Here is a 22,712-nt window from a genome sequence, read left to right as displayed (position 1 = left end):
AGAGACCTGTATGTGAGCATTTCTGAGTTGGATCAGTCCTGACAATGTCCAGGGTGTGCCTCACTGAGGCGGCAGTTGTGACACTGGAGTTAAAAGGTCAAGAATTATGAGATGGATTATCCTCAGGAAGAGATCTGAGATGGAAAAAAAGCCTGGTGGGTTCTATTCTCAAAGAGATCAGGAGAACGCAATTCCTCAGCTTGACACGGAATCACACGTAAGGATTTAAGAAAATAATTCCAAGACCTAAGTTATGGCTAATCTAACTACCTCTTGCCAAAATGTAAATCGATAGCTTCGACCAGGGTAGACTGAACATTTAGGCCCAGTAACAGACTGAAACTGTGAAGCAGGAATCTACATGACAAATCCCGGCTCTGTCAGCTACAAAATGGGTTAAATCTACCTTTCTTTTTTTTTTTTTTTAAGAATGTTTATTTATAGGGGCGCCTGGGTGGCTCAGTTGGTTAAGCGGCTGCCTTCGGCTCAGGTCATGATCCTGGAGTCCCGGGATCGAGTCCCACATCGGGCTCCCTGCTCAGCAGGGAGTCTGCTTCTCCCTCTGACCCTCTTCCCTCTCGTGCTCTCTATCTCTCATTCTCTCTCTCTCAAATAAATAAATAAAATCTTTTAAAAAAAATGTTTATTTATTTATTTGACAGAGCACAGGCAGATGGAGTAGCAGGTAGAGGGAGAGGGAGAAGCAGGCTCCCTACTGAGCAAGAAGCCAGATGTGGGGCTCCATCCCAGGACTCCGGGATCATGACCTGAGCCTAAGGCAGTCGCCTAATCAACTGAGCCACCCAGGTGCCCCTAAATCTACCTTTCTGAATTAGACAAAGGCCTGGTCTCCAACTACTCATTCATTCATTCATTCATTCATTCATTCATTCATGCACGCATGCATGCATTCAACAAACATGACTTCTTTCTGCCAGGTACTTTGGTTAAGCCCTGGGAATGCAAAAATGAGTCATCGGTGATCTTTATGGAGCTTACAAACAAGTACAGGCCCCAACCTGACCCAATACGAAAATTCTAGAGCAGAGGTAGGTAGAAAGTGCAGGGGGATTATGTAAACACAAAAAAAGGAACCTAGATTTGGGGGGAAGCAGTACAGAAGAGCTGATATATGAGATGAACCTTAAAGAAGGAGCAATGTCCCAGGCTAGGAAGTATAGGAAGGACATTCTAAGAAGAGGAACAGCAGGAGAAAGGGCACTGAGGGCCTAAAGAGTCAGGAAGCTAATCTGGTTTGGCAGAGCAATAGTTCTGCACAGGGCAGTCTGCACAAGAATCAGCCTCAGTGTAATTAAAATGCAGCTTCCCAGGCTCCAAGAGCAACTCATTTGGTGGTCCTAGGAATGTGAATTTTATTTTTATCTTTTTAAAGATTTTATTTATTTGTTTGAGAGAGAGACAGACAGAGATAGTGAGAGAGAGCACGAGCTGGGAGGAGAAGGAGAAGCAGGCTTCCTGCTGAGCAGGGAGCCCGATGCGGGGCTCGATCCCAGGACCCCGGGATCATGACCTGAGCCAAAGGCAGACGCTTAACGACTGAGCCACCCAGACGCCCCAGAATGTGAATTTTAAAACAAGTATCCTCAGTAATTCTGAAGAAGGTGGTCCATAGATCGCACTGAGAAACCCTGGGCTAGAGTATAAAGTGCATGGTGGGAGGAAGGAGAAGGGCTGGGGATGAGGCAGAGATTTTGGTCAGGACCACACTGTGCTAAAGGAGTTTGGACCTCAACTTTATAGGCAGTGGGAGTGCCCTAGTGCCATCTATTTTAGAAAGCCCAACCTGGAGGCAGTGCTGACAAGAACCTGGAGAGAAGGAGGGTGGCTACATCCAGGCAAGACATGAGGGGTTTCTTCATGGGAACGTGCATTATTCAGAGATCAAACCACAACCAGGACCCTGATACTATGGCCCACTCATTAGCAGCGGGCTGCCAGGACATCCTCAGGCTCCTAGGGGACAAAAATCACCCCTGAGCAGAGAGCAGTAACAGCCGCGGTGGCCCACATAACTGCGCACGGGCCTACACCGAATCCAGGCTGGGGACGCTCCCTGCAGTGCTGAGGCTTGTGCTGAGTCATCTCTCACAGGAACGAGCTTCTCAGAGCCCCTGGGATCTTGCTTCACAAGCTGCTGCTTGGCTTCCCTGTGGTTTCCAGGCCAAGCGAGGAGAAAAAATAAATATTAACCAAAGATACTTCTAGGGCTGGGTGCCCAGGACCCCTCCCCCTGCCTCCCTCCTCTTATTCTTTGCTCTGGAAGCTAGGATAAGCGGCTGATTGCCTAGTTTCATAATCCTCTTGGCCACTCTGCAGCAAAAGAGGAAAGGTGAGCAGCTATTGGGACAGATCTAAGGCTGGAAGGGACGTGATGGCAGACAACCTGTTTCCCTGGGAGGGGTCCCTGGCTGGCTGACGGGAAGCTCCCTTCACTGCCCAGGCCTGGCTCCCGGAAAGGCTCTCACCATACCACACGGCTTCTCGGGGTAACTTCCTGGTTGACTGGCACCAAGGGGTGACCTGACACAAAACTACTCCCTTTCTTGAGCTTCAGCTTCTTCTATAAAATGATGGAGTTGGACTCAAAGAACTTTAGCCAGTCCTATCATTCCCTGAGCTGAGCTGACCAGGCTGAATATCCTCTGCTTCTTGACTTCTCCCTCCAACACCCCAGGAGGTCCAGGAGCTGCTTCAGGGACTCTTAAGAAGAACCCATCCATTTAATTTATTACTTTCTGAGCGCTTATTTGCTCATCACAACAACCCTATGACATAGGTACTATTATCTTTACTTCACAAATGAAAAAACTGAGGCTCAGAGAGATTAAGTAACTTGACCAAGAACATTCAGCTGGTAAAGCTGCAGAGTCCCTATCAGCTCCAGGTCAGTCAGCTCCAGAGACCGCGGTCCTCCCAGTACATTGCACTTCATAGTGTAGGTCAACCAGGGGTCAATCAGGTGCAGATCACAGCCTAGACTGTAGTTGCTGGGGCTGGGGAGTGGGGAGTGAGGACAGACCAAAGGACGAAACGACTTGTTAGGTTTTTGTCTTTTTTAAAGATTTTATTTATTTATTTGACAGACAGAGAGAGAGAGCATAAGCAGGGGCACTGCAGAGAGAGAGAGGGAGAAGTAGGTTCCTTGCTGGGCAGGGAGCCTGATGCAGGGCTCGATCCCAGGATCCTGGGATCATGACCTGAGCTGAAGGTAGACGCTTAACCAACTGAGCCACCCAGATGCCCCCAAACGACTTGTTAAATGGGAATAATAATAGTACCTACCTCAACTGGTAGTTGTGAGAATTCAATTAGATAATTTAAAAATTCATAAATGCTTTAAAAACAGCTACGAATAGGGGCGCCTGGGTGGCTCAGTCAGTTAAGCGTCTGCCTCAGCTCAGATTGTGATCTCAGGGTCCTAGGATGGAGCCCCACGTCAGGCTCCCGGCTCAGCAGGGAGTCTGCTTCTCCCTCTCCCTCTGCCTCTCCCCCTGCTTGTGTGTTTTCTCTCTCTCTGTCAAATAAATAAATAAAATCTTTTAAAAAAATTAATTAAATAAATTAAAACTTACTATTGCTATTAATAAATGTTATATAGTAGTTACCATTTTTATTTGGTTTGGGGGGGTTTTAGGTTTTTTTCCTTTTATATCCCTTTATTAAACTCCTGGTTTCTCTTGGTTTAGATAATTTAACATTGTCTTGGTTCTTTTGTTGTTTGTTTTTTGTTTTTTTGTTAGTAGTGGCCATTTTTAAAGATTTTATTTATTTGTTTTAGAGAGGGAGAGTGAGCCAGAGCAGGGCTGGGAGTGGGGGTGGGGCAGAGGAAGAGGGAGAAAGAGAGAGAATACCAAGCAGACTCCACGCTAAGCCCCACGTGGGGCTCGATCTCACAACCCTGAGATCATGACCTGAGCTGAAACCAAGGATTTGATGCTTAACTGACTGAGCCACCCAGGGGCCCCAGAAGTTGCCATTTTTAAATTGTGTAACATATACATAAAATTTACCATTTTAATCACTTTAAGTGTACAGCTCAGTGACATTAAGCATATTCACACTGTTGTGCAACCATCACCACCAACCATCTCCAGAACTTTTTCATCTTCTCAAACTTAAATTCTGCCATCATCTTTTAATAACTACTCACATATCCCTTACACTAAATATTTTTATGTTCCTATCTCCTTAACTATGGGATGGAGATTACAACCCTGGGTTCAAATTCAGATTCCCTCACTCTCTATTTGAACTTGAATAATTCACGTAAATCTCTAAACACCAGTTCCTCCCTGCAGATGAGACAAAGATATGGAGACCACACAGTGTTGTGGTTAGTATCAGGAGAGATCATTGAGGGAAAAGTATGTTGCAACCTCCATGCAAAGCGCTCCACAAACATATGGTCTTTAGATTGGTGGATAGATTACTTTTAAGCTCCTTGCTCAGCTCCTGGCACAAAATAGGAACTCAGAAAAAGTTCTAAAGGAACCAGGGAAGTTCTGAGTTGTTGGGTCATACTGTCCCCTGGTGGTATCCAAGAAAGGTGCAGCATCTCTGGCCTCACGGGTACTCTTAGGGCTGACTGGGTAAGATCAGGGGCAGACTGGGAACTCGAGGGAAACCCAAGGTTCCATGCCCAAGGGGCTTTTCCGTCTCCCCTAAACACACACATTATCCCCAGACATTCCCCCTGTTCCACTCTCCATTCCAAAAGGGCTGGTCTCCTTTCCATACTCCTTTCTCTTACCACTTTTGCTCATGCTGTTACACTTCCCCACTGGTGGCTCATCCAAACACTAAATCTTCAGACCCACTTAAATATTGCCTCCTCCAGAAGGCCTCCCTGGAGCCCTCTCCCCCAATTCTTTTTTGTTTTGTTTTTTAAGAGGGGAGGCGGGGAGAGAGAGAGAGAGGAGGGCCAGAGAGAGAATCTTAACAGGCTCCACACCCAGCACTGAGCCCCACACAGGGCTGGCATCTCACAACTCTAAGATCATGACCTGAGCCAAAATCAAGAGTCTGGGCTTAAGGGACCGAGCCACCCAAGAGCCCCTCCCCCAATCCTATTTTTAAACCTCTAAGGAACTCATAGCCTGTACTTGATTATATGCCAGTGTAGTTCTCTCCAAACTTCGGTTCCTTGATAAAACTTCCTGGTTTTCTTAATGTTTCCCATGGTCTTCAGAGCATGAACTGAAGAGATGAACAGGGTTCCTTAAAAGCTATACATTTCTGAGAGTCTAGGTACATGCTTAGATATATGGGCTGGGTACAGCACTGGGTACTTTTACAAACATGCTTTTAATCTTCATGATAATTGTGATGCAACTCTACTGCAAATTACATATTTTAATTTGTAGAGGATAAAACTGAGATATAATCAAATGCAGTGTATGATCCAAAAACAAAAAACAAAAACAGCCAAAAAGACAATTGGGAAATTTGAATATGATATATGTTACATAGAGCATTAAAGGGGTGCCTGGGTGGCAGAGTCAGTTAAGCATCCAACTCTTGGTTCCAGCTCAGGTCCTGATCTCAGGGTCAGGAGATCGAGCCCCATGTAGGGCTCTATGCTCAGCATGGAGTCTGCTTCAGACTCCCTCTCCCTCTGCCCCTCCCCACTGTGTGTGAGCATGTACATGCTCTTTCTCTCTCTCTCAAATAAATAAATCTTTTTAAAAAAAGTAAAAATTTTGATGGGGTGCCTGGCTGGCTCAGTCATGAAAGCATGTGACTTTTGATCTCAGGGTCATGAGTTTGAGCCCCATGTTAAATGTAGAGATTACTAAAAAAAAATAAAATAAACAAAAAAAGTAAAATTTGTGAATAATTTTAAAAAATTTGAAGACTATATCAACACAAAAAATATAGATAAAAGTTAAATTTTTAAGAAGTAGAATACAGAATTATAACAAAAAATTGGGAGGAAAAAATAAACCTTTGTTCTTTTCACATGCCCAGATAGAAGCTCTGAGACTTATTTCTCTATCACAAGAGCCTTAATTCTTTCTTTTTTTTTTTTAACAAAAGCCTTAATTCTGAGAGAATCTCTGAAGGAATTGCTACAAGCTACCTATTACTTTGAACCTATTTTTATAAGAGACAGAATATATCCCTCTAAATGAGGAAACAGAGAAAAAAAATCTTTTGAATTAGGTCCTGACACTGCCTGCATGTCCAGGAAACATTTTTTATTTTTTTTAAAGATTTTATTTATTTATTTGACACAGAGAGAGAGACAGCTAGAGAGGGAACACAAGCAGGGGGAGCAGGAGAAGGAGAAGCAGACTTCCTGCCAAGGAGGGAGCCCGACGCAGGGCTCGATCCCAGGACCCCGAGATCATGACCTGAGCCGAAGGCAGAAGCCCAACGACTGAGCCACCCAGGTGCCCCTCCAGGAAACATTTTAAAGCACCAAGTCAGTCATTAATCACAAGCTCCTAGAGCAGGAATAATCTATCCTAATCAATTTCTTAAAAATGAATTTACTTGAGCAATGATGGATTAGTAAATATCCATGACAGAACACTCAGCATTTGTCCACCTGAGGGGACTGAGAAGCAGCAACAAGAATGGAAAGGCTGGGAAGCAAACGGTCTCAAATGATGAGAAAATCACCTATCTGTGATGAGCTGGAAGGGGGTGTGGTCCCCTTTTACAGAATACTAAGAAATAGGGGTGGGGTGGTGGTGCCGAGACAGCCTTCTCTGAAGGATTAGGGCCCTTCTATTCACTTTAGGATTCCTGTTTTCCACTATCCCAGTCCTTCTCTCCAAAGAAACAGGGAAAGAAATACAGGTTTTTCCCACTATCCAAAAGTAGAGCTTCCTTATGAAACCTTTTAAAATGGTGTAAAGTGAAGAAGCAATTACCATTAATTTATATGGAAAATTTTTTTAGAGTTCTCAGACCCAAAAAATAACCTCTCTTAGGCTTTTCTGATACCTTAGGACACATCTTGCCAACGATGCACAAAATGAATTGTGATAAAGCACAGATGCTCACCGACAGCGTGATGCTGAGATGCTGTGTGGTTCCCTGGGAAGGAGTTTGGCTGTGCGACCCCTGCTGCTCAGAATGGGCACTGTCTCTCTAAGGGCTCACTGTAAAACAAACCCTGAACATTATTTTCACTTCTCGCCTTTTTATTGTAAAAGCTAAAATTCTCTTTGGATTTCTTCTGGTTAGGGAAAACAGGTATTAATGTAGGTCTTTCATAAAAGCAACGTGGTAATAATGCAAACTTTGGAAAAGTAGGGGATACCTGTAATGAATGACAAGCAATGAAGCAACTGTTTCTCAGAAGCCCAGCTTTAAGTGATATGACTAGCATGACCAGAAACAACCAGAACCGCTAGCGTAGGGGACAAATATGGTCACATCTCTTCTACTTTTCAAAAGAAAATCAGCTTGATCACCTAATATGCCAGATTAGCAGAGAGCTCAATATCTGTTTCTCCCAAGTTGTCCAACATCCCCAGTTTTACTCAAACCAAAGAAGCCAGTATTATTTCTGGGTACTTTAAGGACAGAGAACTGAAAACACATTTCCATTCACCAGAAAACCTGTTTCGGGAATTGCCGCCTCTCTCACTGCCACACGAGGAGCTGATGAAAATCCTCCATGCATGGCTGGAAACATCCTGCCCCTCCCTGCAGGAGCTTGCTGCTCTGGATCTCTGTGCTGCTCTGAGCTGGACCTCCCAGCTCTGAACTGGACTCTGAACTGGGCAAGAAGAGGAGATAAGGACACAGACATGCACAGAGGAAAGACCATGTGAAAACACAGGGGAGATGGTGACCACCTACAAGCAAAGGAGAGAGGCTTCAGAAGAAATCAATTCTGCCAACACCTTGATCTTCGTCATTTAACCTCCAGAACTGTGAGAAAATTAATTTCTGTCATGGAAGTCATCCAGTCTACAGTATTATGGGAACGCTAGCAAATTAATATAGGGTCAACTTCATTCTTTTGCATGCATCTATCCACTTGTTCCAAAATCACCTGTTGAAAAGACTATTCTTTCCCCATTGCTCTTGGAACCCTTGTCAAAAATCAAGTCACCTAAAATGTACAGGATTATTTCTGTACTCTTAATTCTATCCTATTGATTTATAGGTCTATGCTTATGCCAGCACTGTTTTGATTAGCATAGTTTTTTAGTTATGTTTTGAAATCAAAAACTGTGAGTCTTCCAACTTTGTTCTTTTTCAGGATTGGTTTGGCTATTCAGAGTACCTTGCAATTCCATATGAATTTTAGAATTAGTTTGCCCATGTCCAGCTGCAAAAAAAGCTGCTGAGATTTTGATAAATATTGCACTAAGTCTATAGATCAATTTGGGGAGTACTGCCATCATAATAATATTAAGTCTTCCAATATATGAACATGGGACATACTTCCATTTATTTAGATCTTTAATTTCTTTCAATGATGTTTTGTAGTTTTCAGTGTATAAGTCTTGAATTTGTTTTGTTAAAATTATTTCTAAGTATTTATTCTTTTTTTAAAAGATTTTATTTATTTGAGAGAGAGAGAATGAGAGATAGAGAGCATGAGAGGGAAGAGGGTCAGAGCGAGAAGCAGACTCCCTGCTGAGCAGGGAGCCCGATGCGGGACTCGATCCCGGGACTCCAGGATCATGACCTGAGCCGAAGGTAGTCGCTTAACCAACTGAGCCACCCAGGCACCCTCTAAGTATTTATTCTTTTTAATGCTATTATAAGTGGAATTTTTATTTTACTTATTTTTTAAATTTTTATTTTAAGTAGGCTCCATGCCCAATGTGGGGCTTGAACTCACTACCCTGAGATCAAGAGTCACACGCTCTACTGACTGTGCCAGCAAGGTACCCCATAAGTGGAATTTTTAAGTTTTAATTTTCAGATTGTTCATTACTAGTTTATAGAAGTATAGTTGATTTGGGTACACTGATCTTGTATCCTGCAACCTTGGTGAATTTGTTTGACATGAATAGGTTTTTGTGGATTCTTTAGGATTTTCTCTATATAAAATCATGTCATCTGTGAATAGGAATAGTTTACTTCTTTCTTTCTAATCTGAAGGCTTTTTGACTTCCTTTTGTTGCTTAATTCTTTGGCTAGAACTTCCAATACAATGTTAGATAAATACGGAAAAAGTGGCTATCTTTGCCTTGTTCCTGATCTTAGGAAGAAAGCTTTCCATCTTTCACCATTAGGATGTTAACTATGGATTTTTTGTACACGCTTTTTATCAGGTTGAGGAAGTTCCTTTCTTTTATTAAAAAAAGATTTTTTTTTTTTAAGTAGGCTCCACACCCAGTGTGGAACCCAACACGGGGCTTGAACTCATGACCCTGAGATCAAGACCTGAGCTGAAATCAAGAGTCACATGCTTAACCAACTGAGCCACCCAGGTGCCCTGAGAAAGTTCCTTTCTATTTCTAGTTTGTTGGGTGTTTTTATCATAAAAGGGTGTTGGATTTTGTCGAAAAATTTTTCTGCATTGATGGAAATGAAACTATGTGTATTTTCATCCTCTGTTCTATTAATATGGTGTGTTGTATTGATTTTCATATGCTGAGCCACCATTGCATTGCTGGGGTAAATCTCACTTAGTCATGAGGTATAATCCTCTTATTGTACTTGCTTGAATCAATTTGCTAGTATTTCATTAAGGACTTTTGCACCTGTATTCATGCAAATGAATAAATATAATGAGTTAAGAAGTGTTCTCGTGGGGCACCTGGGTGGCTCAGTTGGTTGAGTGTCTGCTTTCGGCTCAGGTCATGATCCCGGGGTCCTGGAATCCAGCTCCGTATTGGGCTCTCTGCTCAATGGGGAGCGTGCTTCTTCCTCTCCCTCTGCCGCTCCTCCTACTTGTGCTCTCTGTCAAATAAATAAATAAAATCTTTTTTTGAAAAGTGTTCTTGGGGCACCTGGGTGGCTCTGCGCAAAGCCTGCTTCTCCCTCTCCCACTCCCCCTGCTTGTGTTCCTGCTCTCGCTGTCTCTCTCTGTCAAATAAATAAATAAAATCTTTAAAAAAAAAAGTGTTCTCTCCTCTTGTATGTTTTGCGAGAGTTTGAGAAGGATTACTGCTGATTCTTCTTTAAACGTCTGATAGAATTTACTAGTGAAAGCATCTGGTCCCAGGATTTTGTTGTTTTTGTTGAGAGTTTTTTGCTTATTGATTTAATCTCATTACTTATTATTGGTCTATTAGTGTCCAGTGTTCTGAAAAAGTTGATTCTAACGGTTTTTGCCACATTTTTTGTTGCTATTATGAAGGGATGAACTTTTGGATTTCCTTACTCTACTGTTTCGCTGATGTCCCTTCAATATGACTTATTATTGGCAATGTTAACCTGATCACTTGGTTAAGGTAGTGTCTGCAAGGTTTCTCTACTGCAAAGTGGAGAAAATAGTAAAAACTATTTTTTAAAAAATAGGGCAATTAGAAGGCTTTTAGAATGATCAGATGAGAAATAATATACATCAATGGCAGTTAAGAATGGAGAGAAGTGGACAGAAAACCTTGCAACAGGATATGGTCAATTAGGAATCAGAGAATCTTAGAAGGTGACCTTTGAGATTATCTGGGGCAACTCTTATGTTTCAGAAGAGGGAGATGAGAACTGAGGACACTGTTATTTGCCCAAGCTCACACTGAGTTAGCGACTATACTAGCCAAGGTGACTCTAGGTTATGCTGCAGTAAGTCAGTCCCCAGTCTCCAGGGCCTAACCCACAGAAGTTTATTTCCTACTCACAAAAAGTCTTTGTTTGGTGAACACTACATCCTCTGTCATAGTCACAGAACTAGGAATGGCCTTATCCCCATAATCCAGTCCTTTTTATGACAGTTTATGGTAAGTGGAACCCACTTCATGCATTTGCTCACACCTGTGTTCTATCTTCTTGTTATTGTAGACTTGGCAAGAGAACTGACAACAGATTTTCAGTCTTGAGAGAAACAACCTCATTCAGAAACTGTAAGTAGGCAGCTTGAAATAAGCTGGGGATGTTTCAAGCAACTCCAAACTACATATCACCATATGGCAACTATTTGCATAATTTAAAAAATATGTGCAGAAATATCTGCATAGTACACATCAACTCAGAATATACACCTGTGCTCCATGACTTGTGAAGTCACAGAAGTAGAGGCAGGCCATAGGGTTATAGTACAATGGACAGACAGCCTCATAGCAGAGCACAGGAGAGCTGATCTAGAAGGATGAAGTCAATGACTCCCAGGGCACCTGCCCGCCATGCTCCCAACCTACTCCCGAGAGAAGCAGGCCTTTACCATTAAAAGCCATATTCAGTAGCATGGGACTTACCACCCTGGCCACACTGATCAGAGAAGGGGAAGATGCTTGACTCAAGGGCAGCTAATGTCTAGGGGAGCAGGTGGCTTATGAGGTGGTATGATATGAAATGATTGGAGATTAACCAGGCCAATCAGAAAAGAGAGATTTTTGAAGATAGTCTGTCAGCTGACAGTGGGCACAGGAAATGAAGGGCACAGAGAAAAGATAGCATGTCCTTGAAACAGTAGAAATCTGGCGTCAACAAAAGCCTGAGTGTTGCCTCTCAAAAAGTGAGTAGGTGGTTGGTAGTGCCAGACCATACAGAAGCCGTGGAAACAGAATATCACTGAGTTGGCAAAATGGCCGACTATCAGAAAATTAGCAAATTACTGCCATGTAGGGGGCAATGAGATATTTGGGTCCCTAGAGTTGTGATTAGATTCCAAACTGCTTTTAAGTCCCCAGTCAGCCCAGTCATATAGCTATTCCTGAACCTCTAGCCCTGTTGCTGAGAAGTCTGTCTTCTTTAATTCTCTAAAGTTCCTTACAATCACCCCTCATTACTTCTGATGACCTCAGTGAATATGTCCTTTGCAACCACAAGACTCTATTAGGCCATAGAAAGAAATGAAGTTCTAATACATGCTACAACATGGATGAATCTTGAAAACATTATGCTGAATAGAATTCAGACACAAGAGAATAAATATGGTATCATTCGACTTACATGAGGTATCTAGAATAATCAAGATCAAAGAGACAGAATGTAGAATAGAAGTTACCAAGGGCTGGGGTCGGGGGAATTGGGGAGTTATTACTTAATGAAAGTTTCTGTTTGGAATGATGAAAAAGTTTTAGAAATAGTGGCCACTATCTAGTGGCAATGATTACATGACATTGTGAAAGTACTTACCACCACTGAATTGTACATTTTAAAATTGTTTAAATAGCTCATGTTCTGAATATGTTACCACACACACAAAAATCCATTAGGGATGCAGTATGATGGAACGAACAGCAGCGTAGAGTCAGAGAAAGTGGGTTCAAGACTCAGTTCTGCCATTTTCTAGCTGTGTCACTTTAGGCAAGTTACCCAACTTCTTAGTATATTCATTTGAAAAATAGAGATAATAAAACCCTTTCTAAGTTTATTGTGAGTAACAATGAAGAAAAACGTATTAAATCATTACATAAACATCTTCTGAAAATGGTCTAGTGACTTGCTATGCATAGTTGGAGCGAAGACAACAGGTCTCTGTATTCTCATTTAGGAAGGTAAGGTGCACTGGTGTGAACAGTGTGAAGCTCACCACGTCTGCTTTCAGAGACCAGACTTCACTGAATGCCCCTCTTCTCTACTTCATTCTGCCATTGCCTCTCTAGCCCCTTTTGGGTCCCCAGTGCTCTGCTGTTCTCTATTCCTCTAGTCCCTATGGAGACCAGCCCTTAGGAGGGATTATTTTTTCATTCAAACTAAAGTCCCTTTGTTCCCCTTCCCAGAGTATACCTGTGTTTAGGCCTTTTCTCTTTCCATGGAGGGAAAAGCTTGATCCATTGAAGTTTGCTGAATTGAACTGAAAGTTTTTTTTTTTAGGCATCAGCAGACATGTGGGTATAAGAAATGCTGGAGGAAAGAGAGGCCTCCAAGCCCTCTGTATCTCTCACAGCCAAGCTGTTAATAATCCTGAAATATTTGCTGACTGGGATCCTTTCTCTGGGCATCAGCAAAAGGCAGCGGGTGGACTAAATGGTTTTTCAAATTCAATTCCATTCTGACATTCTACAAAGTCTAGTAAGTAGGGAGCGCACCAGGAAAGCTGGAGAGCTGTCCAAGGTCCTGAAGTGTAACTGAGCAGCAAAGCCTCTTTGTAGGCTCCTGAGGCCTTGGCAACTCTGGTTCAGCCTAAACTCAGATTTAGAAGAGGTGGATGAACAGATAATTCTAAGGGGAAAGGATGACAGAGAGAGAATTACAAAAATACACAGAACCTTTTGGATAGGCTTAAGCACAGAGAGACTGTTGAGGCCAAAACACAAAAACCTTTTTTAAATTTTTTTAACAACTTTTTTTAAAGATTTTATTTATTTATTTGAGAGAGAGAGAGAATGAGAGATAGAAAGCACGAGAGGGAAGAGGGTCAGAGGGAGAAGCAGACTCCCTGCTGAGCAGGAAGCCCGATGCGGGACTCGATCCCGGGACCCTGGGATCATGACCTGAGCTGAAGTCAGACGCTTAATGACTGAGCCACCCAGGTGCCCCAAGACTATTTTTAATAGGAAAAAACTAAAACAACATAAAAGTCCAACAAGAGACTGATAAATTACGGCACATCCATGCACTATACTGGATTGTAAAAAGAAGTAAATAGATCTAGATACCTGCTATGGGGAAATGGCCACAATGAATGACATTTTAAAAAGCTGCAGAACAGTATATAAGATTCATATGATTCTGTATTTATAAAAATTTGAGAATAGTGACACTTTTTATCACTTCTATATTCATTGCTGTAATTCAAGCAGTTGGCATAGAGCCAAGGTTCAGTAAATGTTTGTTAAAGGACTAGATAACACCAAGAACTCAGAGTAGCACTTAAAATACTCCCAACAAAGTGTGAATTCTGACCTTTTTCTGTTACTCTAGAAAAAGGATTTTCCTATTTTGGGGCAGAAAGGAGGGAGGAGAAGACTTTAAATTAGATGAAACTGGGAGAACATTAGATTCAAGGTCATTGGTTCAATCCTAGATTTGGGTGACACTTTTTTAAAAAATTTACTTATTATTTGAGAGGCGTGGCGGGGTATAGGGGGAGGGAGAGAGAATTTTTTTTAATGTTTTATTTATTTATTCATGAGAGTCAGAGAGAGAGAGAGAGAGAGAGGCAGAGGAAGAGGGAGAAGCAGGCTCCCCGCCTAGCAGGGAGCCCGATGCAGGACTCGATCCCAGGACCCTGGGATCATAACCTGAGGCGAAGGCAGACGTTTAACCATCTGAGCTACCCAGGCGCCCTAAGAGAATCTTTTTTTAAGATTTTGTTTATTTGTTTATTTATTTATTTGTCAGAGAGAAAGAGAAAGAACAAGCAGGGGGAGTGGCAGGCAGAGGGAGAAGCAGGCTCCCCGCTGAGCAAGGAGCCCAACTGGGACTCAATCCCAGAACCCTGTGATCAGGACCTGAGCTAAAGGCAGATGCTCAACTAACTGAGCCACCCAGGCATACTGCGAGAGAGAATCTTAAGCAGGTTCCACACCGAGTGCAGAACCAGACATGGGGCTTGATCCCACAACCCTGAAATCATGACCTGAGCCAAAATCAAGAGTCAGATGCTTAACCAACTGAGTCACCCAGGCGCCTCTATCTTTTTTGCTTACTTTCTATCTACCTATCCATCTATATATTAACCAATGTTCCTAACTTTTTATTTGAAAAATTTCAAACCTAGAGAAAAGTTGCAAGGCTAATAAAACATCTGTATTCACCAACTGTTAACTTTTTGCCACATTTGTTTTATCTCTGTGTGTGTGTGTGTGTGTGTGTGTGTGTTTGCTAAACCATCTGAGAGTAAGTTATATAAACCATGACACTGCAATCCAAAATACTTCAGCATGTATCTCCAAAGAACATTTGCCTATTTATAAATTTTTTTCCCAAAGAACTATTTCTTACTTTGAAATAGTTTAAGACTCACAAGAAGTTGCAAAAATAGTACAGAAAGTTCCCAGGTACCATTCACCCAGCTTGCTCTCCATGATAACATCTTATATAACCATAGTACATTATCAAAACCAGGAAAATGACACTGACACAGCAAATTAATTCAACTACAGATCTTATTTGGATTTCACTAGGTTTCTCAGTTTCTCTTTCTCTCATTCTATGAATTTTTCACATGTATAGATTTGAGTAACAGAAGTGCTCCATCACCACACACAAAAAAACCCCTGCATGTTACCCCTTTATAGTCACATCCTCCCCAAAAATCCTAATCAATCAACCCCTAATCTGTTCTCCATCACTATAATTTTGTCACTTTGAGAATGTTACACAAATGGAATCATTTATCATGTAATTTTTTGAGATCAGCACAATGCCCTTGTGATTCATCCAAGTTGTTGAGAATTATTCATCAATAGTTGATTCTTTTTAATTTTTAATTTTAATTGTTTTAATAGTTGATTGTTTTCAATACTGAGTGGTATTACATTGGGCAGTTGGTTTATCCACTCATCTGTTGAAGGACATTTGGGTTGTTTCCTGTTTTTGTCTATTATCAAGAAAGCTACTATGGATGTACAGATTTTTTGTAGGTTTTCATTTTTCTTTTTCTTTTTTAAAGATTTTATTTATTTGAGAAAGAGAGAGAGCACGAGTTGGGTGGGGAGGGGCAGAGGAAGAAGCAGACTCCCTGCTGAGCAGAGAGCCTGATGCAGGACTCAATCCCAGGACCCTGAGATCATGACCTGAGCCTAAGGGAGCTGCTTAACCAACTGAGCCACTCAGGTGCTCCGTTTTTGTTTTTTTCTAGGCTAAATACTCAGGAGCGAGATTGCTGGGTCATATGGTAAACATATGTTTAACTTCATAAGAAACCGCCAAAATGTCTTCCAGAGTGGTTGTATCATTTTACAATCCTACCAGCAACAGATAAGAGATCCAGATGCTCTGAATCCTTGTAAGCAGTTGGTATTGTCAATATTTTGTTTCATTCAGTAGGTAGCCACCTATCTAGTAGGTAGATAGTATATATCATTGGGGTTTTCATTTGCATTTCCCTAATGGCTAGTGATACTGAACATATTTTCATATACTTATTTGCCATCTTTATATTCCCTTTGGTAAAATGTCTGTTCAAATCTTTTGCCCATTTTCTAACTGGAATGTTTCTTACTGCTGTGTTTAGAGATCTTTATATATTATGGATACAAATCCTTTGTGGTATATATGATTTGCAAACATTTTCTCCCAGTCTATGGTTTTTCTTTTCATCATCATCTTCTTCTTTTTATCTTCTTAATAAGGTCTTTTGCAGACAAAAAATTTTTTAGTTTTGATGAAGTCAAATCTATTGATTTCTTTTAAGGGTTGCGCCCTTGGTGACTCCAAGTAGTTGTACAGAAAAGAATTTTTTAAAGATTTTATTTATTTATTTGAGAGAGAGAGAGGGAGAGGAAGACAGAGAGCACAAGCAGAGTTAGGGGCAGAGGGAGAGGCAGAGGGAGAAGCAGACTCCCGCTGAGCAGGGAGCCTAATGTGGAGCTCGATCTCAGGACCCTGAGATCATGACCTGAGCCAAAGGCAGAGGTTTAACCAACTGAGCCACCCAGGTGCCCCCGAAAAAGAATTTTCAACCATTTTTTTCACCTTACATGTGTTTAATACTGTGATAGACGTTGAGAGATTCACAGATGTAGAAGAAGAGTTGTGCTCAAGGGACTTTCAGTTAAGCTTAGACAAGCACACAAATAATTAACAGCAGAAGATGGTAGGTAGGGGCGCCTGGCTCAGCAGGTAGGTAATTATTAGTCATGTGAGTACTGAAAAGGCTATGGGTAGGAGGAGTTGAATTCATGGGAGGGAAGCATCACCTTACTTCTGAAATAGCAGAGAAGGCTTCATGGAGGAGGTGGTATTTGAGCCTTAAGGATTTCAACAGTTGAAGTAGGGGCAGAGAAGGAAATACCAAGAAGAAAGAATTGCACAAGTGGAGAAACGGGTAGGACAGAAAAGTAAACATCAAGAAGTGGGCTGGGGTGGAGGGGCTAAAGGCTAGATAAGTTCACTTTTAAATATACAGTACTTGAAGACCAGCAAGCATCGATGAGGAGATGTCCAACAGGCAGTTGGAGATGTGAGATTAAAGTTGGAAATTGGAACTAAGGATTTGAGCATCATCAGCATAGGTCAGGCCTTTTGTTTTATTTTTTTTATTTTTTTTAATATTTATTTATTTGAGAAAGCGAGAATGAGAGAGAGAGAGTACACGATAGGGGGGAGGGTCAGAGGGAGAAGCAGGCTCCCCGCCGAGCAGGGAGTCCGATGCGGGACTCGATCCTGGGAGTCCGGGATCATGACCTGAGCCGAAGGCAGTCGCCCAACCAACTGAGCCACCCAGGCGCCCAGGCCTTTTGTTTTACACCCCACAGCAACTTGGACTTTCCTTCAGAGCACTTGTCACAACTATAATTAATAATTCACTGTGTAATTCATTGTTTAATCTCTATCTGTCTTGCTAGGATTCCAGTCTCATGGAGCAGAGTCTATGTCTGCCTTATTCCTAGCACCTAGTCCAGTGCCTTGTACTCAGAAATATTTGCAGAATGAATAAAGAAGGTGATAGTTCTAATAGCCATCATTTATTGAGCATGCACATGGCAGGCATGGTATACCCACTCTGTATATATTCTCATTTAAACCTCAGGGAAATCTCATGAGAGGCAGGTCAAGGCTTCTCAGAACTAAATTCAAGGGTCTGGGGTAAGGCCCAAGAATCTGAATTTAAGTACCCAGGGACTTCTAATGAGCAGTCAGATTTGGAAACCACTCAGGGTGGCTAGTTTCATTGAAATTTTACAGATAAAGAAACTAAGGTTCAGCAAACAACAGTGATTTATTCAAAGTCCCATGGCTAGAAAGAGCCATGATGTAAAACTAGATCCCTTAGGGAGAGAATTTTACCACAAGCCTCCTTGCCTCTGCAAGACATAAGATCTGAAAAAGAGTTTATGAGGGAAGAGCAGAAGGCCAAAAATTGAATCTTCGAAACCAAGGTGAGTAGTGAGCACTGCCAGATGCCACAGAGAGGCCAGAGGATGTAGCATGAGGGAGAACCTGGGGATGACCAACCCATGTGTCTACAGCGCCTGGGTCTGACATTACAGGAAGATGAAGACACGGCCTTTGCATAGGGCAGGGCATTCCCTCAAGAAACCTGGCCAGCTGGAAGAAACTGTCGTTTGAGGCTTAGCCAAGATCACTCCTTGGTAATAGAGCGTTGTGCTAAAAATATTAAAGCCAAACATCTGGGCCTGTGGGGTGGTATGCCAAGAAAGGGGAGGTACAAGTCCCACAGGGGAATCTCAGTTTGGAATCTAGGACAGACTGTTTAGAAATTACAAAATGCAGCCCACTCTAGATTTTCCAGACCACTACCCCTTTGTTGGATTATTCAGGCCCTTTGCCTCACTTCTGCTTTGTCTGTGTTTTACCTTTGGAGTACTGCTTCTATTGGAGAATGGAAAGAGAAAGAAAGGTAAAACGCGAACCAGGACATTTTGCTGATTTTTAGTTATTCAGTCCTGAATAAGAGGAATTATTCTCCTGCGTTATTCTCAGTTGAAATGAGACTGGAACTAGAGCCCAGAAGTAAGATCTAGTTATCTGTGGCTGTTTCTACTCACCACACTCACGCTGGCCTCAGGTACCCCAATCAAGGTTGGCTGTGTCCTCTTTGCCAAGGGGCAGCCTGAAGGCCTGTGGAAGGAAATGGTGGACAGTTTCCTGCAATCCCATCACTAGCCCCAATTCATATCCTATTGATGGTAGATGGGAAGCAATGTCCCTTTATTTGAAAGAGGACAATGATGACAAAAACCCCTTATACCTATACAGCTTACAAAGCACCTTCACATGCATCAACTCACTCTTTCATGACCTTGGGAAGTAGGTATTGTTATCCCTACAAGCTTGGTAAGTGCAGAAGCCACAATTCAAACCCATCACCTCTGACTCTTTGAATTACAAACCAGCCTGCTACTTTGTTATTGGCCAAAACTCTTTGGAAGCCCACTTATTAGCCTTATGCTGGCTGCATGGAAACTAATCAGACTTCAAGAGCCTCACTGCTCTAAGAAGTACAATTACGTAGTGAGGAAACAATGTATATTTGCTTGCTTAGTGACCTTGTGCAGAGTGCTGCAGCTGAGCCCTGGTTTCTGATCTCTAAGATGGGGGTAAAGGGCCACCTTGAAGACTGGTCAGAAGGAAGTAAACCTTTATGCAAAAGTCCTGGCACAACGGGTAGCTGAGAGTCATTACTCAGTAGTGTTAGCTAGCACTCTTTCATCCTCACCAGGTATTTCTGAGCCCAGTGAACACAGAATTAAGCTCAGGTCTTGGTCTGTGATAAGGAACCAGGGGGACAGGCTGTGGCACGGCCTGACTAGCTTCCACGACATCAAGTATAAAGCCAAGAAATATGTTCCAAAGTCCCATAGGACTCCCCTTCTCCCTTCCTTTAGTGGCCTGTCTCAGGTACCATTTCCCTGTGTGAAGTTAAAACTTGTCCTAGAACTACGTCCTTGAGATTCCAAATCAAAAAGGCCTTCAGTCTGGAATTCTGGAGTCTACTAAAAAGTTCTTCCTACTCCCTCTCCTAAGCCATAGCCACATCCTGAGAGATACTATAAGCTAGAAGGTGATGCACACTACAGATTCTACAGACTCCTCCCAGCCTTCATCTCTCCAGATCCCATTCTTTGACACCCCCCACCCCCACCCTGTGTTGTAGGAGGCCTGCCCTGTGGCGAAGACTCCTGGAGTTTAATGTTTGCAGAGGCCTCTTTTGTTCAAAAAGAGATCTCCACAGGAAGGGGCGCTCCTAAACCAGACGAGGATTTACACAGCCTGAAATCTCTATTACCTACATGGCCAGATAGGTAAAGTAAATGAATTAAGAAGGTGAGCGTTATTCAATGGAGAGTGGTGGGGGCTGTAGTGAACCCATCCCCATCAGGAGCTCCGGGGTGGGGATGGGCATACAGGCCACCTCCCAGAAAAACCCTAACTCTGGGTGAAGGCGAGGAGGACAGGGTCAAGGGAAGCGACAGAGCCATGTGGTCTGTCGATGGGAAACCCGTTTACTTATACAAATGTCAGGGGCACTTCAGTTTTGCCCACTGCAGCCATCCAACCTGTTTCCTGCGCTTCCTTCTACTCTCTGCAACTCAGGTCCGTGTTCTTTATCTATCTACCTTCTTTTCCCGGGCGTCACAAGCATTCCACCCAGCCACCAGCCCTGGGCGCTTCCGAGAGCTGCAGAGGAACAGCTGATGAGATGAGCTCTGACGTAGACCCACTCTACCCCCTGGGAACCCTGAGCTGGCTGAGGAAAGGGACCAAAGCCTGAGGGAAGAGAAAAGTCCCCACTCTAACTGGAAAAACAGGGCCTCACCCTCAGGAGCTCCCGGGGAGGGATGGGCGGACGTACGGACACCTCCCAGAAAACCCTAACTCCAGCTGGGTTAAAGGGGGGAAGGAGGACAGGGTCAAGGTAAAAGACAGAGCCGAGTGGTCTCCGGATGGGAAACCCCAGTCGTTTAGGCACCCCGCCGCTCAAGTCAGTCCCAAACCAGACAATTCTTGGGGAGGGGCGCTGCGGACAGGGAGCATCTTCTACGCAAATCGCTTTGTCTCCGCGAACTAGGTCCGCCGCGCGCGCAGCTGCAGTTGTCATTGCGCTTCCCCGCCCCCGCTCCTGGATGCCCCCCTTCCCTCTCTCCACCAGACCCGGAGCAGAAGCTCCGCCCCCAACGCGCCGCCCCATCCCCGGCGCCTTAAAACCCGGTGCACACCGCCCAGCCGCGCCCCGTCTGGCGCACCTCTTCTCTCTGTATCTTCAGCCGCAGCCGCTCTCCCGGCCCTGGTCCCGGCACCATGAGCTTCGGCTCGGAGCACTATCTGTGTGCCTCCTCCTCCTACCGCAAAGTGTTTGGAGATGGCTCTCGCCTGTCCTCGCGCCTCTCCAGCGCCGGTGGCGCCGGTAGCTTCCGCTCGCAGTCGCTGTCCCGCTGCAATGTGACCTCCTCGGCCGCCTGCTCCTCGGCCTCGTCGCTTGGCCTAGGCCTGGCCTACCGCAGGCCCCCGGCGTCCGACGGGCTGGACCTGAGTCAGGCGGCGGCGCGCACCAACGAGTACAAGATCATCCGCACCAATGAGAAGGAGCAGCTGCAGGGCCTCAACGACCGCTTCGCAGTGTTCATCGAGAAGGTGCACCAGCTGGAGACACAGAACCGCGCGCTCGAGGCCGAGCTGGCCGCGCTGCGGCAGCGCCACGCCGAACCGTCGCGCGTGGGCGAGCTCTTCCAGCGCGAGCTGCGCGACCTGCGCGCGCAGCTGGAGGAAGCGAGCTCGGCGCGCGCGCAGGCCCTGCTCGAGCGCGACGGGCTGGCGGAGGAGGTGCAGCGGCTTCGGGCGCGCTGCGAGGAGGAAAGCCGAGGGCGCGAAGGCGCGGAGCGCGCCCTGAAGGCGCAGCAGCGCGACGTGGACGGCGCCACGCTGGCCCGCCTGGACCTGGAGAAGAAGGTGGAGTCGCTGCTGGACGAGCTGGCCTTCGTGCGCCAGGTGCACGACGAGGAGGTGGCCGAGCTGCTGGCCACGCTGCAGGCATCGTCGCAGGCCGCGGCCGAGGTGGACGTGGCTGTGGCTAAACCAGACCTGAGTTCGGCGCTGAGGGAGATCCGCGCCCAATATGAGTCCCTGGCTGCCAAGAACCTCCAGTCAGCCGAGGAGTGGTACAAGTCCAAGTTTGCCAACCTGAATGAGCAGGCAGCGCGCAGCACCGAGGCCATCCGGGCAAGCCGCGAGGAGATTCACGAATACCGGCGTCAGCTGCAGGCACGCACCATCGAGATTGAGGGGCTGCGTGGGGCCAACGAGTCCTTGGAGAGGCAGATCCTGGAGCTGGAGGAGCGGCACAGTGCAGAGGTGGCTAGCTACCAGGTAAGGGCTGGAACGCTGCAATGGGAGGGGCGCCCTGTTCTCTCCCCAACCTACCTGCGCCTTCCCACACAAATCCCCCCCTAGGGGGGCCCTAGGAACTGAGAGGAGGGGGGAAGAACCCCAACTGGAGGCACTGGCAAACAAAAAGCCCTTGACTCTACACTATTCATTCTAGAGTCCTGGTCACCCTCTTTCCTTGCCCGTCATGTCCCTGTCCGAGCCCTTTTAGAAAACACCCTTAAGCTTATGTTTTTCAGAATCCCAAAATCTAATTCATGCCTCCCTGTCCGCAAGTGGACATAAACACCCTGGTGTCCTGAAGAACAGTCCCCCACCCAAAGTAGGAGTGAACCCAATGCAGTTGGGTTACAGTCTCTCATGTTGGCAGTGCTGTCTCTGCTGTCTGGATTGTTTGGTTGACTTTGAAAGGCTTTCTGTGCGCCCCGGAATTGATATTTATGGAGTATGGTCTGCGCTAGAGAGAAGAATGCTGGACTGAACTGGGAAGGGTTCTGCCCAATCATTTTTTTGACTTTTGCCTTCAAAAGAGTAGAGATTGGGAGCCAAGGAGCTGGGTGATTGGGCTGGTTACAACTTCCCTTCTCTACCCTCTTCCCCTCCCGACACACACACACACACACACACACACACACACACACACACACACACACACA

General features: G+C 44.6%; 2 protein-coding genes across 2 annotated transcripts in view; one reads left to right on the top strand and one right to left on the bottom strand.

Annotated features, from left to right (window-relative positions):
- NT5C2 (5'-nucleotidase, cytosolic II) overlaps positions 1–21,054 on the bottom strand; it is a 138,594-nt gene extending 117,540 nt beyond the window's left edge. The window contains exon 1 of the mRNA XM_073904249.1: positions 20,919–21,054. The gene's annotated coding sequence lies outside the window, so the exon portion shown is untranslated. The remainder of the gene's footprint in view (positions 1–20,918) is intronic.
- The window catches only part of INA (internexin neuronal intermediate filament protein alpha), a 13,203-nt gene continuing 11,464 nt past the window's right edge, over positions 20,974–22,712 (top strand). Inside the window, exon 1 of the mRNA XM_025880733.2 lies at positions 20,974–22,038. Within this exon, the coding sequence (XP_025736518.1) occupies positions 20,974–22,038 (1,065 nt within the window). The remainder of the gene's footprint in view (positions 22,039–22,712) is intronic.

The sequence above is a fragment of the Callorhinus ursinus genome, unplaced genomic scaffold, assembly GCF_003265705.2.
Source record: "Callorhinus ursinus isolate GAN/ISIS: 27379988/994484 unplaced genomic scaffold, GSC_fseal_2.0 scaffold20, whole genome shotgun sequence".
Taxonomy (NCBI): Eukaryota; Metazoa; Chordata; class Mammalia; order Carnivora; family Otariidae; genus Callorhinus; species Callorhinus ursinus.
Note: the sequence above shows the minus strand (reverse complement) of the source record. Positions and strands in the feature narration are given on the sequence as shown.